The sequence below is a fragment of the Pipra filicauda genome, unplaced genomic scaffold (genome assembly GCF_003945595.2).
Source record: "Pipra filicauda isolate LSUMZ 115617 unplaced genomic scaffold, ASM394559v2 scaffold126_size2276778_pilon, whole genome shotgun sequence".
NCBI lineage: Eukaryota > Metazoa > Chordata > Aves > Passeriformes > Pipridae > Pipra > Pipra filicauda.
Genome location: NW_024103729.1, coordinates 1,844,329 through 1,860,226, shown reverse-complemented (window position 1 = coordinate 1,860,226; position 15,898 = coordinate 1,844,329). Strand labels below are relative to the sequence as shown.

Sequence of the window (15,898 nt, the reverse complement as noted above, 5' to 3'; positions counted from 1 at the left end):
ACTTATCAACCTGACCCACAGCTGAGTGGACTCCACATCCTAAAGAGCTTCAAGCCAGTTTAACTTTATCAAAACACGGCAGAAGATGATGGGATAATACATTTGTGGTGTACAAAAATCAGACAAGATTTTTCAATTTGAAGGTCTTAGTGCTTGATTTCTTATGTCTGTCCATACAGTTCTGAAAGCCAGCAGTGACTGGCAGCGTGCCAATATACAAAGTAATACATGTTGCAGAGTTATACTTACATTTTTAGCCGTCATGTCAGACAGTATTGCTTTATATTTCGTAAAACCATAAGATATCCCTTTTCATCTTCACAGAATCTTTAAAATGAACATCCTGTAAGAAAGTTAATGAAATATCTTAGGTGAAACCCCACTTTTTGATAAAATCAATCACCACAATAGTCAGGTTCTTCACAGATACTAGAAATGTACATTGCTTGGGACAGGCAGAGATGAAATCCTATACACAGACACCAACTTAAAGAGAGGCCTAATTACATTAATGTGCTAGCAAAGCATGTCATGCCATTACTGAAGCTTTTTAATTAAAACCATGCAATCTTTTGCACCTAATGCAGAGTATGTCTTTATAAAAGGGAAGTGAATTACTTCTCTCCATTGTGTCTTTAGCCACCAACAACAGATAAAGGTTTTAATGAAATGTATATATATGGAAAACATTCAGTATTTTTAGGAAACATGCAAGAAAAAACATTGCTGTTCAAACTCATCTTTTAAATATTTCATTAAATTTGTGTAATTAGAATTATAATATTAGAATTCCAGGAAAAGACAAACATTTTGGTATACTGAAAAGTACTTAAAAGTGACTTATTTTTTAAATGAAAGCTTCCAGAAGTCTTAGAGAGAACAGAAGAAAAGTTACAAATCAATGCTGGCAGCACAAACCATTTTAAAGATAGAATTAACTTGACAAAGTGTTTAAGTACTTCGAAAGTACTTTATAAGTACTACCTGCAGTTAAAAATGAACTATAAAAGACATTTGAATTGCACTTGGATGTGTAAGAGAGAGAGAAATGTTCACACTTTCAAATGTGGAATCAACTCAGTAAAATTAGGAAGATACCTAAACTAGTTACCAAATATGAGTCACAACCATTTACAGCAGAACTCACCACTACAAAAGCAGGGTGAAATTCATGTTACTTCCTCTGTCTTTTAACCTACATGAGGTTTGAGAACAGGCAGTGCCTTCACCTCCTTCGAGGAAAGTGCCAGGAATTGTTCCAGTGTGTGCACAGCTCATGGGGCACTCTACCACCACTTCCCATCACTGCATTACTAGTTTTGGACAGCCCAGAATATTAAATTCTGGGCTGTTTCTATACATGTCTTGGTTTATTCGGCCACCGTATCAATAAAACTTTTAGTGGAAAACCATTTTACTCAACACAGAGGTGTCCTCCATTTCCTGCTGAATGAGTTGTATTTAATCCTTAGTGCCTCCATTTATTGCAGCCGATTAAGCAGTTGCTCCAGCATGTGAACACCACACAATTCTACTAAGATATTCTCCTGTGAAAATTTGTACTTTTCACTTTTACGACAAAACATCCAAGAAAATAAGAATAATTTTTCTCTGACTTCAGAGAAGGTGCTACTGAGAGATATCTATTTACAGCCTGGGGAAAGGGGCCACTGCATCTGTGCAGCAATCCTGAAACCTGAAGAAGAGTCATAGAAAAGCTTCAAGGCTACAGAGGTCATGGAAAAGAGCAAAAGCTGAATTTTTGCATTGCATCTTAAAATTATGATCTTTGTGCTTGTTCTTTTTTCACCTTTCTCATCCTTCCACACAAACTCTCCAAATATATCATCTGGAGCTCTGGCCAAAATTCATGATGCAGTTTGACCTCTCTTTCTTTAAGAGGCTTTACAAGTAATTTACTCAAATAAACCATAGTTAAGAACACATTTGCTAAGCAGTTTTAATCCATTTACATATAAGCAAACCAGGTTCATCTTTAACAAGTTATTTGCTGCCAAGCTTAGTGATCCAGAAGGTATTGTCCATAAACTATTACAGTCCTTCTCCACAATGCTCTTCAGCCAGTATGAACAGTTGGTATTCTTCCAGCTTTATGAACACATTTTGTCAAGCTCGAGAAGCCAGACTTTGTGACCCCACCATCTGCCATGACCTCTTGTCAGGTTCAGACAAAAGAACCGACACAGATGGCCTCAAAATGGAGATTCTCTTCATCCCCAATTGCTGCTTGGGCTTGCACCACACAGATGGAAAAACATAAAACTCGACCTTTTTGTTCTTTAGCTGGTTCCTACTGAAATGAAGCTGCATAAAGACAAGTTCAGAGCCAAAGCACTTGGGACACGAAGATTGCTTTATCTGAACTAAGATTGCCCCGTCATTATCTAAGCCTTGGTTTATAATCCGCTCCCATAATTCTGCCTTTTGGTCCTATATTGCACAGTACAAGGAGCCAACCAAACTGTCTGACTTTGTAAACTTTGACTTGTAGCTTCTTATAGAACATCTGTTTCCTAATTGCTTATGCCAATGACATTAAAAAACCAGTTTGAGCATTAAATTTACAAAAGCCCAGATAATCAAGCTCTAGCTACAACAAAATTGTTGTTCATTTGTACCTATTCTCCTTACAAGTTAAAAGTCAAATCTATTGTAAAGTTTCTGTGATACTGAAGCTGAATCCCAGTGCCAGAAACAAAACAAACCAGAAAATAGTCATCTGCAGAATGACATTACCTTCCTTCTTATGTTTATTTTCTATGGTCCAAAGTCTTATTGTTCAATTGTCCCTATAAGGCACATGTAGTGAGTAAAACCTAATAGTAGAAAAGAATAAAGTTACGTAACAAAACACTCTGCCCTTGAAAATTAAGATTTACCACACTTATCCTGGTTTCTCTTCTCAAATTATCAGTACTTCACAATCAGACCTTCGCATAGACCAGCACCACACCAAGATCCTCCTCAGTGCCAGAGGCCAGTTCACCACATGAAGTGTCATTTTTATGTAAATATTACATCACTACTAAACAGCTACAAATGAAGACAACTGTTGGATAATTACTCGAACTGTTACGACATTAAATCTTCATGGTACACATCAAAAAAGGAGATAGTTTAGGATACTAGAATGATTTTTATCATCAACAAGGAGCACTTTTTTCATTTACTTGATCAAGAGTACTGCAAAATGAAAATTATTCCAAGTAACGGGTCAGCTAAGAGGAAAGTGTGATCAGTTTCAAGAAAAAGAAACTTGCATTCCACTAGAGATTAATTTATATTCTTCACACCCCTCTCCATAGTACTGACTTCCAAGCTATGGTACTACAAGGCTGATTTCAGAAGACAGCGGTAACAAAAAGATTCCTTATTAATCAGTACAGGCTCAGCGTTAAACCACTAATTTATGCACAGCATCTACATGGCTTAGACCACCTGTTACACATATGCTGCTTCTTTGTCTCAGTTTTCTGACCAGTAGAATTTCAAAATTATGAAGTACTTATCAGAACTCCACCTGCTCCCAGGAAGCGTTTCCCTATCTTGTTCCTAAAAAAAAATTTCAATATCTACCTCCTTTTTGAAGAAATTGAGATTAAAAAAAGACCAATTTTAGTGAAAGTATCTGTATGTACAAGTAAGATTCATTTCTTGGTATCCCACGCAACAGAAATGTAACTTTGTTAGCAAATTTCTGGAATTTAAATTACAGATTTTGTATCCATATAAGAAAATTCCATTGATCTGCCAACTTTTTTTCTGAGTCCTCTTCAGATGACTTAGTCCCAGTTTTATCCTTCATATACACATACAAGAAATAAACTCAGCCTACAAACTGCAAAAGGCAGGAATACCACGTAACATCCAGCTTGTCACTTCATGAAGCACTTCAAAAAGGAGTATATTCAACGAGTCACACACAGAGTGGGAAATAAGTCACCACCTTCAGCTATCACACAGTAATTTGTATTTTGAAAACAATGGTAGAAAGTAGCTCTTAGGAAGCATTTGAAAGGAACTCCCACCATGATGTATATGATGGAGGAACTGCAGGTGTAACTTCTTTTTCCAGCTTTTACTGTGAGCAACGGTATGCCTTCAGAAAGTCCCAGGAGATAACAGACAAGGTGATCAGAGAGACTCAACAAAGGAAAACTAAGGGACTTGACCACTAAATGATATTAGAAGTTTTTAACAAAATAAAATAATTTGAGAAGAGTAGTGAGTTTAAAAGCTTCATTTAATCACTTTTATTTGACTTAAAAGGCTGCAGCCTATGAATCCAAAGTTTTCCCTCCTACAAGACACGAAAATGAAATGAGAATGGCTGCCTTAAACCAAGGTGCAAATGGAAGATAAAACTACCTGAACCTAATTTGAAAGCAAAGATCTCACCATGTAGTTGAGACTGAGCAAAATCCCAACGTGTCATCAGAACAAATCAACTGGCACCTGACAACAGCAGTAATTATGACTCAAGTTTACACAGCACAAAGAACTTGGAAACACAGCCAAGGCCTACCACACAAGTTCAATGAGTATAAACCATAGCACTTCAGTGGTATAATGAACAGCCACCACCCAGTGTGGTTTGCCCAAAGCACGTCAGGGGAAATGCCCCTTTAAGGACTTCATGCAGCACATCCCGGGGCACCAAATTAATTGGATCATGGTCAGTACTCTCAGACTCGATCCCAAATGCTACAGCCCCACTACTCCCACCACTTGCTGTATTTACTCTCACTGTTGTACTTATTACATGACTAGCAACGTACATATTATATGCAGATGTATGTATTACGTGACTATGTTGTACAGATATACGTGACTGCCACAAGCACCACTGATGGAGGTTACTGAGTATCTTGAATCCCAGGGATGAAGACAGGTCTGAGTGGATGCACACGTGACAAGGACACACAACACAGGGATAAAATCCAAAGCTGGATTCAAACTCTTCCTTAGTTGCAAGTGCCCAAAGTCTCCATGCACTGAACTGCACTGCTGAGCCTCAAGTTCTGCTGCTTGTCCAGTCCTGACAGTGCCGAGTCCCAGATCCCAGTAACCTAGAACTGGATACTCCTGCCCTCAAGTGACTTAGTTTCTTAGGCATGTTCTCAGACACGCTCAATGTCATGCCAGTACTAGCAGTAAACTTTATGTCTAAGAATAGGAGCAGCACTCATGGCTTATGTCAAAATCAATGAGGTGAAGCATGTCCCCTATTGCCCAAATAAGGAGAACATTACATTAAACATGTGGTATAATTCCCAAGTACTTGAACCTTTGAAGGCTCTTTTAATTCCCCAAACCAGCTTATTGTCATTCAAGATAAAGTACCCAGGGTCTGATATCAGAAAAGGGAGTAACACTCATGCAGCACTTAAAACAAGATGATCTAAAATATCTTTGTGAGTTTTTGTGCTGGTTTAAAGATAAACTAGCAGGGGAAATGAACTCAACTCAAAAGAGAGATTATAAGTCAGAATAATAATTAAATAAAATAATACAATAAGTACGATTATACAGACAAACAATTGGTTTTAACCCACAAAATCCAAATATATAACTCAGCACCCTGGGGCATGAACAGAGTGGTGCTCTTTGGGCCCCCTGAGTACAAAGTAAAAGGAGAGGGGAAAACCTGTTGGTGAGAGTGATGTTGCAGTCTGGTCAAGAGTGGTGACTGCAGTCCGGTCGAGAGTGGTGGTTTGCAGTCTGGTTGAAAAGTGGTGGCTGCAGTCTTCCTCTGGATCCCACGAGTGGTTAAAAAAAGTTCCAAGACTCCAAGATTATATATCCTCCAGTTCAGGCAGGAATGCTCAGTACTTCCCTCAGGGCGGGGAGTTCCACAAAGGGTGTGAGGACAGAAGCACCCTCCTATCTCACAGGCCTCTTAACACCTAGTTTATAGCCTGAGGAGTCAGGCTGCTCTGGGCAGAGGGTGTCTATTGACAACAGTTTCTGGGAAATGGCATGGAAGGCTATAGAATACACAGTTTTGGGTTACACCCATCCAGTGATGAACTGGTCCTAGCTGTTCTAACTAGGACAGTTTTATATACAACTTTTATCAGCATAGCTACATTTGGAATTAACAAAAATGTAGCTGCAGTTTTTTTTAAGTAGCCAATCTATAAGCTCATCTTTTGTTCTCTCACTAGGTTTCTCTCAGTTAAGTTGAGCTGAAAACAGCATCTTTTTGACTACTGAGACTTCACACAAGCTTCTTCACACCAGCTCATATACTGTATGATACATCAGAGAATGCTCTAGATATTAATCTAGTCTTGTAATGAGTTTTAATTTTGAGATTTTAAATTTCTAGAGTTACCTTGACAAATTGTTACATTGACAAATACATGGAACAGTTGCACCACCCTGTTGAGATATACTTTTGTCTACATCCCTTAGCTGGAAGGATCTTAACATCAATGAACTGAAAATAATTTTACATTTGCATTTAATTAAAGATCACCAAGTTATATAGGGATAAAAAACTTGATGGTGAAGAGACTTAGCAGCTATTTCTTACATTTTCCTTCTAATTTGCTAGAAGCTTTGCTCTAGTTTAAAGCCATTATTAACTCTACTCTCGCATGGATTAAAGATTATGACAGTATGCACTGAAGGGTAAAGGTTACAAAAAATTTCATACTTCTATAGTTATAATTCAGTACAAAGACAGAAAGGGATTTTTATAGTGATGCCCAAGTTCACAAATACTGATTACAGCATACAAAATGACCTGAAGGACACAATTCCACACGACGTTGTACTGCTCTAAGATCCCCCCCTTGCTAACATCACTAAAAGGGATCTTCCACCTTTACCCACTTCTTCCACTTTCCAATTCTTCTCCAGGCTACATGGTCTCAACAATTCCCATTCCTACCTGACCTCTCAGTGAGCCAGTTCAGTTCTCATACTGTCAGGATTGAAAGGGGGTAGAAGAAAGTTCTCCATGTGCTGCGACCCACTGACAGCTCCAAGGGCCACCCAGGCCTGTGCACAGGACAGGACCAACCCTCAGAATTAACAAGCTGATTGCCCAGCTCAGTCTGGCTTTCAGAACCACATCATGACTCCATTTAAACAAAAACAATTATGATCTCCTTGAAATTTACTGATGAGTTGAAATGTGACAAAAGGTTGGACATGGTTTGTTTATATAAAGACTACTCCGTGCTTTTGAAGAGGTCACTGGAGTGTGTGCCTGCTTCAAAACTCTGCTAGGAAGAAGGGGGGTATTCTGTCTTCAGATCACAGCTTTCCCAATTTCTTATACAGCAAGAAGTGGGATGAATAATTTGCTTTTGACAGAGACAGAAGCCTGCTATTACACCGAATCAATACACAGCTTGAAATTTTATCAGCTGTAGGTATGAAGATATTGATTTAAAAAAATTGTTTAAATGTATTTGGAATTGTAAGTTGAAGTTTAAATAAACTGAAGTTTATGACAATTTGATTGCACATTTAAGAGAAGAGAAATATATTGCTCATGTTTCTCAAGTCTCAAGGTCAAGTTTATAATAAAAGGAAAGGTTACCTAGCTCGTTCCTCCCAAGGAATAGAGAGCCCACGCACGAGAAGGTTTTTATTGCACCCTGAGGACATGAGCTCACTTTCACTTACAGTTTCTAATCTCATCCACAATTCTTGGTCATGTTACCATCATAATACTTGGATGACCATTGTGGTTCACAAGTGACTTTTAATGCATTGAGGCATCGGCATTCACAAGCCTCAGTGAGCAAATACTGATACATTTGCTTTAAGATTTTAATTCCCACAAATACCACTATAATAGCTGCTACCAAGTTGAAGAATTCCTCTATACAACTTCACTAAAAGTTCACAGTCTTAAAGATAGTGAGTACCTGTCACAACTCCCTAATTTCTTTCTGAACAAATGACCTTATTTATTTTTTATCCACTTACATCTTGGGTTGAAATTCACAATAACAAAACAGTGAATGAAAATGGTCCCTTACTCTCACAGAAAACATTTGCTAACACCACCCCCGGGAAATGGATTATGAGTTCCTATCAAAACAACCTTCCCATACACCCTCCAGGTGTTACAGTCACCCAACAGGGATTAGTGAGGGACTGTGGAACTAAAGTACTGAAGAGGCTGTAAGACAGAGCTAATCATTTGTATTCCCACCTAAATCAAGACAAATCTGGCAGCAACAGGAATCTGATAAAATAGGAGAAACTGGACTTGCCAAACAGAGGAGCATCCCCTACCCTCCACAGGAAAAAAGAAATTAAGCTGCAAGGCCAGAATTACATTCACAAATGGATTTGGGTCTAAAGAAGTTAAAAATTCCATGTTTTGGACACAAGCACTCCATTCACTGTTAGGAAAGAATCTAGGAATAGAAGTACGGTCTCAACTACCATCACTGCTTCCTCTTACTGCTGTTTGTGTAAAACCTGACGGTCAGGGCACATCTCACTGACTGAAATAATGCAAAACCAGCCAAAAGAAAAGGATTATCACCTTTATAAAGTGGATTATTTCTAGAAGCTTAGTTAACTAACAGCATGTTCAGAAGTTTTGTGAAAAACCTGTCTGCTCAATGTCTATCAAATATCCTAAGGACTGTAAACCAGGAAGATCACAGTGCCACAACAATTCTGGATGGTGCCTTCAGAGATACCTCTGGAGGAGGCTCCTCTAGAATTCAGGCTCAAGTGATTTGGGAAGGTAACAGTATCAAGTCGCCTTCTACTTCTCTTTTAAACATTATCAAGTCAGAAAGAATGAAACTGCCAACACCTGAACTGCTGCAGTTCTCAACCAAGCACACTAACAAACCCACTCGTCTTTTCCCAGCTTAGTTCCAGACCCCATTGTGACAGTCAATACTAGATGTGAGCTGGATAAAGCATTATTTTATCACCAAGTTAGTGGTGCAAAAATCTAAAAGTTTCTACAGGTTTCAGTAAAGACAAATATTTTCAAAAGTGGCTTCAGTAGGCTGCGGATTTTGCAAACTCTGTTCTGAAAGACAAAGAGTTTCTTCAGCATTACTAAGGGAATAGCTGGATCTAGAATTATTTCCAAACACCATCCCTTTTCATTTAATTACTGTTCTGTATTTCACTAGAAGTAGGATATTCTAAAAGGCTGTGCTTTTGTTGTAATTCTACTAATGCAAACATATTAGTATAAACATTAGCATATATTAACATATATAGTAGTCTTGCAAGGTGAACTATCGTAGGCCTGCAGTTTGATTTGCTTAGATTGATTGTTATGCTATAAATATTAAAAGGTATAAAAGTAAAGTTGAACAGCCTGTAAAGACCTTTACTGGAAACTATCACTGCACACAGGAAACCAGACCAAGGAGCAAAGAAGTTCCTTTAATGAAACTCTGAAAGTAAGGTCACTTATTACTGTCTCGGCTTCTTGCAAAAGAGCTGTAGTCTCCAAATCAAATAGCAGGGGAAAAAAAGAATTCATTTCATTCTACTACTGGATGTTACAAAACACAATCAATCCAGGAAGCTGTTATAAAACTGTCACTCCCTACCACACCTGCACCTTTTACAGTATTTCCTTGCAGATACCAAGTTTCTCAGATCATTCAATAGGCATTTATGATTTCAGCTCTGACACAGTATGTGTACTATTACCACACAGGGACACTGAGATTGTTTTTCACCTAATACCTGAAGTTTTGGGATAAACCTGTGTGATTCCAGTGACTTCTTGGGTTTGCACACAAAAAAATCCACAAGTATATTTCCTTGCACCAGACTAGGCTGTTTATTTTCAATATTTCAAGATTCACTGCTGCCTCATTAGGAGTCCTGTCCTGTGAATGTAATTGGAAAGGAAGAGGAGAAAGCCTTAACCATTACACCCAAAAATATATAGAAAAAGCAAACCATTTAAGAAATTGTCACTTAATAAAGACAACCCTAAGAACACTATTTTAAGGTAGTACATCAGAAGAAATGCAATTCCAAGAACTGAATTAGGCTGGCTATAACTAGAACTCATTCTGCTTCACGCTAGGATGCAGAAGTTTAAATACTACCACAGTTTGGGCTGCAGCAGCTGCCCTTCCTGTCCATGGCAAGTCACTGTTCTTCTGCTTTTGAGATTCACACTCAGCTTTCAAAGGCACAGTGACAAGGCCTTCACATTTAAACCCAGTAACATAATAAACCCTAGACAGGGATGTAATGTCGGAGTTTTGGTTCCTGTTTTTTCGCTACACCTGTAACAAGTTTAGCCAAAGCCACTGAAAGATATTCCCTGGAAGGAGGCTCACAACCCTTCAGGAAGTACGTCCAGATGCTCCAGAGGCCCCTTCAGTAGTGTCTACAGACAAGAGCAGACAAAGAATTGTCCTGTACTACTGACAGCCCTGCAAACTGCTCTGTGCCTTTGCCCAGCTGAATTATTTGGTCTACCCCCTTTACCCTGGAGAGCTGCTGGCAAGATCCTGTACTGCAAACTGCACCTTATCACTCTGTGCAGTGAGGCTGGCAGTCAGAACTCCCTGCAGCAATGAAGAGCATTCCTATCACTGGTGTGTTCTCTATAAAATTAATTACATCAATGTAGTACAAGTCAAATGGTTTCTTGTGCTGCATTAGTGATTTTTGTCCAAAGGAAGTGGTTAACAGAAAGCCCAATAATTTGACAGTGAAATAAGATCACTCTTAAATTCACTCATGAGACAATCTTGTTAGTATTTAATAATTTTCATTTTTTCCCCAGTATAAAACTAAATCATTTGACCTGTTACTCTTTCCTCTTCTAAAGGCACTAGAGTCACTTCACAACAAGAAATATTTCAAAGGAAGAAAATTTTTGTCCCCTCTAATGACCATCTCTCCTGCCAAGTCTTCTCTTTCCTAGAACTCAAACTTCTCCTTACTCTTCCAAGTTTTTTCAAAGTGTTGTAGTTAGCACTCTACATGCTATTTTAAACAGAAGTTCCTGAAATTCAGCACTTCACTGCATACAAAACATCTTTGAGTACCCATAGCATTGGCACAAGCATGGGCTGTGAAACACAGTTCTGGGTTTGTCCTGTAAGATTGGTCATCTCATGAGCTTTTGTCCCATGTATACAGATCATACATTACTTGTGTTTGGCAGGATATAATATAATCAATTCACTGAAGTTAATTTGGGAAGGGTAAAGAAATTGAGAAAAAAATATTCATTTCTCTTCTAACAGTACCCATTTTTACTAGCATAAAATTATTTTTTAATCAAAGATTGTATCAAGTTGCAATTTTTTTACAGCATCACACAACCTCCAACGTTTTGCTGTTTTCTGTCAGCACAATTAAGTTACATCAGTGATAGCAATTGAAAAAAAAAGTCAACTGTTAAAAGTATTAATGAAGAGTCATAAAAATAATTTAACTAATTTCAAAATTACAAAAACTGATCGAGTAGTAATTTAAAAAAAAATTTTACACAGCATGATAAATCATATCAATGTAAACCACTCATTTTCTCCGTCAAATCAAGAATTTAGAGAGAAAATGAAACCCAAAGTCCTTTCCCCAGCGAACAGCAAGGGCTGTGACACAGAGCTCGGCATCCCCCCTTGACTCAGGGAGGGAGTACGCTCTCGTCTGCGGTTTTCTCCCACATTTCAAGGAAGTTTGCTTATTCCGTATTTTCCTCCCATTGTTTGTATTCCCAGCTCCAACAGGCGGTGTTTACTCCGGGTTCACCTCTGCCGTGGAGCCCTTTCCAGCCGGGCGCCGGGGCAGGCCTGTAACTCCCAGGAAGAGGCAGCCGGGGAAGTTTTGTTGTGCCGGGCTGACCCTCTCCGGGTCAGAGCCGTGGGTCAGACCCGCCCCGGCCCCAACTCCCAGCACCCCGGGGCAGGGCCGGGGGCCGGGCCGGTCGCTGCGGGTCCCGGGCCCCGCTGGCCCCGCTCAGCCCGCACGGCCCCGGCGCGGCCCGGCCACCGCTCCCACGATGGAGGAGGTGCCCCGGCTGTCACCGCCGCCCGGGCCCGCCCGCAGGTGTCGGGCACCGACTCCCGCCCTCACGGGGCGCCCGCCCGGCGAGCGGCGGCACCGGGCGGGGGCGGCGGCGGGACCGCACTGCCCGCGGCTCCGGGGGGCGGCGGAAGCTGATCGCTGAACAAACGCACTGCCCCCCACCCTCCCGAGCCCCCACACCCGCCCCCCGCTCCCCACTCACCCGCAGGCCCGGCCAGGGAAGGAGGGGATGGCGGGCGGCGGCGCGGGCCGGGCCCAGACAGCTGCGCTGAGGCGACGAGACGGCGACGGTCCCTTGGCAGCCGCGGCGGCGGGGAGCGATCCAGCCGCGCCGCGCCGACGACGCCTCTCGGCCGGGCCGGCGCCGCGCCCCCGGCGCTGGCGTGGAGGCCGCGGAGCCGGGACGCCCCGGCGGCCCCGGAGCTCGGCGGCAGCGGCGGCAGCGGCGGCAGCAGCGCCCGCAGCGCCCCCGGCCCGGCGCGGCCCCGCCGCCCCCCCCGCGCCCGCCCCGCGCGCGGCGCTGCCCGGTCCTGCTCCCCCGCACAAGCTTGGCGGCGTCTGCCGGCCCGCAGCGCCCATTGGCCGCCGCGCCGAGTGACGTCAGGCGCCCCCCCCGCGCCATTGGCCCGAGCCCGTGTGTGTACACACAGCGCCCGCCAATCCGCGGCGCCGCGGCCGGGGGGGCGGGGCGGAAGGGCTTGGCCGACCCAGAACCGGGGCCACCGCCTGCCCCTCGCGGCGCGCGCCGGGCTCTGTCCGGATCGCGGGGCCGTAGGTTCGAGCCCCGCCATAGCCCCCCGCGGCCGCACCTGCTGGTGCTGCCGGCCGGTGCGACGTGAATAAATAAATAAATACAGGGAGAGACTTGTCTCTATACACAGCTCGCGGCGCCGCGCTGTCTGCGGCCGCCGGCCCTGCCGCTTATTTTCGAGGCGGTGGCGGGGCCGCGTCCCGGGATGCAAAGTTCAGCCCCGCCGCGGGTCCGGCGCCTCGGGCAGCAGGAACGTCCTTCCCGGGGCCGGCTCTGCCCCAGCCCCGTGAGCTCCCTCCTGCGAACAAAGGCGCCCGGGCCCCGCAGAAAGCGGCGGGGCCGGGCAGCAGCGACCGCGCCCTCGCACCTCGGCCCCGCCCGAGGCGGCCCCGGACAGGCGGGGACAGCCGGGCCCAGCTCCGCACCCTGGCACAGCCGGGAGACCTTACCTTTATAAAAACTGATTTCAACAAAGCGGGATTAAGTACCTTTACAGAGACAACAAATAGAAAGCACGCCCAGGAGTAAAAAAATAAAATGGGCACTAATTCCGTTGGAAGCGACGCTGGAACATTTGTTAGGACAGGCTTTCTCCGGGGCAGCTGGGCACAGGGCCAAGGCTCGCAGCTACCCATCCTTCACATTTGTGGAACAAGCTGAGCAAAACAAGGTTTATGGGGACACAGAAACAATATTTAGGTGCTTTAGGTACCTCTAGATCGTACACATACTAGATTAAACATGGTAAACTTGTGTTTTTTCTTGCTTTACAGACAACATTAAATGCTCTAGGAAGACACATTTGATCCTGTCCCCTTCGCTAAGAAGACAAGGAACGTCATAAAACAGGTGTTCAACCCATAAAACAGAGTTCTTAAATGTCAGTCTAAGGAAAACATTAGCAAGCTAGACCTGTATGTTTACCTCAGTGTGGCAGTTCACAACTGAAAAACTAGCATTTGCCCAGGAATTTGCTGACTTTGTGGTTTCAGTTGCTTTTCATCCTCTATATAATACTTCCATCACATGTAACAAGACCTTTTACCAATATTTGTAGTGTTATGCAAGATATATTCATGAAAGCACTAAAAAAATGCAAACTGTTGTGTATTCTCTTGCAGACCCCCTCCAGCAGGTACAACCACAATTGCTACCGTGATGCCCGCCCTGACACAAGTGCAGAAGGCATGCACTGCCTTGGAAAAGGAAGCAAACCAGGGTGGCTGGTTTATTGCAGTATTCAATAAGTTACCTGAGCTAAACAAATACTTGAACTCAAACCTAACCTTGATAAAGACACTTGGGCTTCATATATCTCTTTCTGGTTCATTGGTCTTGACCTTTCTGCAAGAAACACCAAGGAGCTGAAGTCAGATGCTAGAACTGATTATGAATGTATGAAAAATAGCCATTTTAACCACAAAGGAGAGAAAGAAAAGTCACTCCTGTAGTTTGCATTTGCTTTCTACAGCAAACTGCAGAATAACTATATATATATATATATATACACACACCCTTGAGTTTGAAGCTGGTGAGACAGTTATCAGTTCACATGAGGGTAAGGACACTACAGAGGTAACATTCTAAATCAGTCCTTCAGAACTTTCACAAATCCCAAACTTTATCCCAGAGTGAGGGCTGCACTTAAAAACAGCTTAGAATTGGGGTTTTTTAGATATGCTAAGGCATGGGTTTAGCAGATACTTACAGTCCAGCCTGCACTGTGGGGAGCTCTCACATCTCCCTCCAGAACCTGTCAGTAAAGGTTGTCTTATTTTAAATAAAAGTTAATATGAGTGAGGTTCTACAGTGGTCTTCATGCCCTTCTGTTAAGACAGCACAGCACCTGTAAAATCATTTCAAATTCATTATCAATTAACAGGTACCACTTTTAGATATCAGCACATTAAAAAATTCCTGGGAAGATCAATTTTTCTTGTAACAGGTAAGCAAAAGAGACTTTGATCACTATCTGAATTTCTTCAAGATGGCTATTAGTCTGGTTAGTCTTTGGGCAACTGTGCATCACGAGCTGCAGCAGATTCTCTAACCTCCAAAGGTTCCTCCATCTTGGGAGACTAAAAGACACCTCCCTGTTTGTTTCAGAGACTTACTCACTAGTTTGAACCTCTTCACAACAGAACTCAAAACTCTGCATTCCATTTGAATGGGTCAGCTGGTGAATGTACTGAGGCTTTTTTGCATCCTTCATTTGCAGTGAAGTTTCTCTCCTGTAGATTTGAGGCTCATGAAAGGAAAACGGGTGAAATTTCCTGCTTCACAAAATAAAACAGTGACAGTGGTAAAATGGTTATCCTGAATAGTTCCTGTAGGACAATCCCTAGAGCAAGAGGACTATATAATGTCTTGAGTATTTGGATATCTTCTATCTCTTTAGCTGTGCTATTGCCAGGAGGAAAAACACCCCCGTGCAAAGGTGCAGTCTAAGGCCCATGGCTGCTGAGTTACCTTCAGCAAAGTGATTTGAACAGGATCAGGCTCAGCTCCCATTGGAGCTCCATCAAGGAACACTGCCTGAGCAAGCCCAGCAAAACCACAAGATTAACAAGTGGACATAAGTTAAGGAGCTTTCGTCAAAAGGGCAATAGATGGACATTATCCCAGGGCAGATATTGATGACTAAACTCTTTCACAGTGAGAGCAAAGTCTAAAATACCAGCAACTGAGGCACAAACTCCAGCCCAAAATACCACACTGAAAGCCTTTCTGTTCGGCCTTGGAGAACCTTCTTGCTAACAAGTATTTTCTTTAGCAGTGACATTGTGAGGACTGAGAAAAGTCACAAGCTGAACACAGGAGTTAAAGCAAAGCAACCGTTTCATATATCCTGTAATTGCAGGTTCTTACTTCACAGCAGGAGGAGGAGGACTATTTATATTAAAGTCTTAGCACCATTTATAAAAAAGGTATATCTAGACTGTATAGCCTGCCACATTACTTGAAATCAGCAAACAGACCTGTTTCTGGACTTCATTTAAGGATTCCCATTAAAGAAGGTTTAGGAGAGAATGGTCTCTGCAACTTGGAAGGACACCCAGAGGGAAAAAAATTTGCCAAGATGTAGCACGGGTTGAAGGGCAGAAAGTAATAGAAGAATAAAAA

The 15,898-nt window shown here is 42.5% G+C and overlaps 1 protein-coding gene and 1 long non-coding RNA gene across 4 annotated transcripts in view; one reads left to right on the top strand and one right to left on the bottom strand.

Annotated features, from left to right (window-relative positions):
- Nucleotides 1–12,395, bottom strand: part of TFDP2 (transcription factor Dp-2) — a 54,302-nt gene extending 41,907 nt beyond the window's left edge. For 2 of the 3 annotated variants that reach the window (XM_039389808.1, XM_039389812.1), the window contains exons 1-2: nucleotides 12,227–12,393; nucleotides 250–343 (exon numbers count right to left, since the gene is read on the bottom strand). In XM_039389808.1, coding sequence (XP_039245742.1) covers nucleotides 250–264 — 15 coding nt within the window. In that variant the 5' untranslated portion in view covers nucleotides 265–343; nucleotides 12,227–12,393. Of the gene's footprint in view, nucleotides 1–249; nucleotides 344–12,226 lie in introns of all 3 variants that reach the window. The other variant, XM_039389813.1, reaches the window with a different exon arrangement.
- Nucleotides 12,396–13,082: 687 nt separating this feature from the next.
- LOC120324916 lies at nucleotides 13,083–14,085 on the top strand. The gene is made up of 2 exons (XR_005566620.1): nucleotides 13,083–13,445; nucleotides 13,549–14,085. It is a non-coding gene; the product is annotated as an uncharacterized LOC120324916 (long non-coding RNA).
- Nucleotides 14,086–15,898: the final 1,813 nt, after the last annotated feature.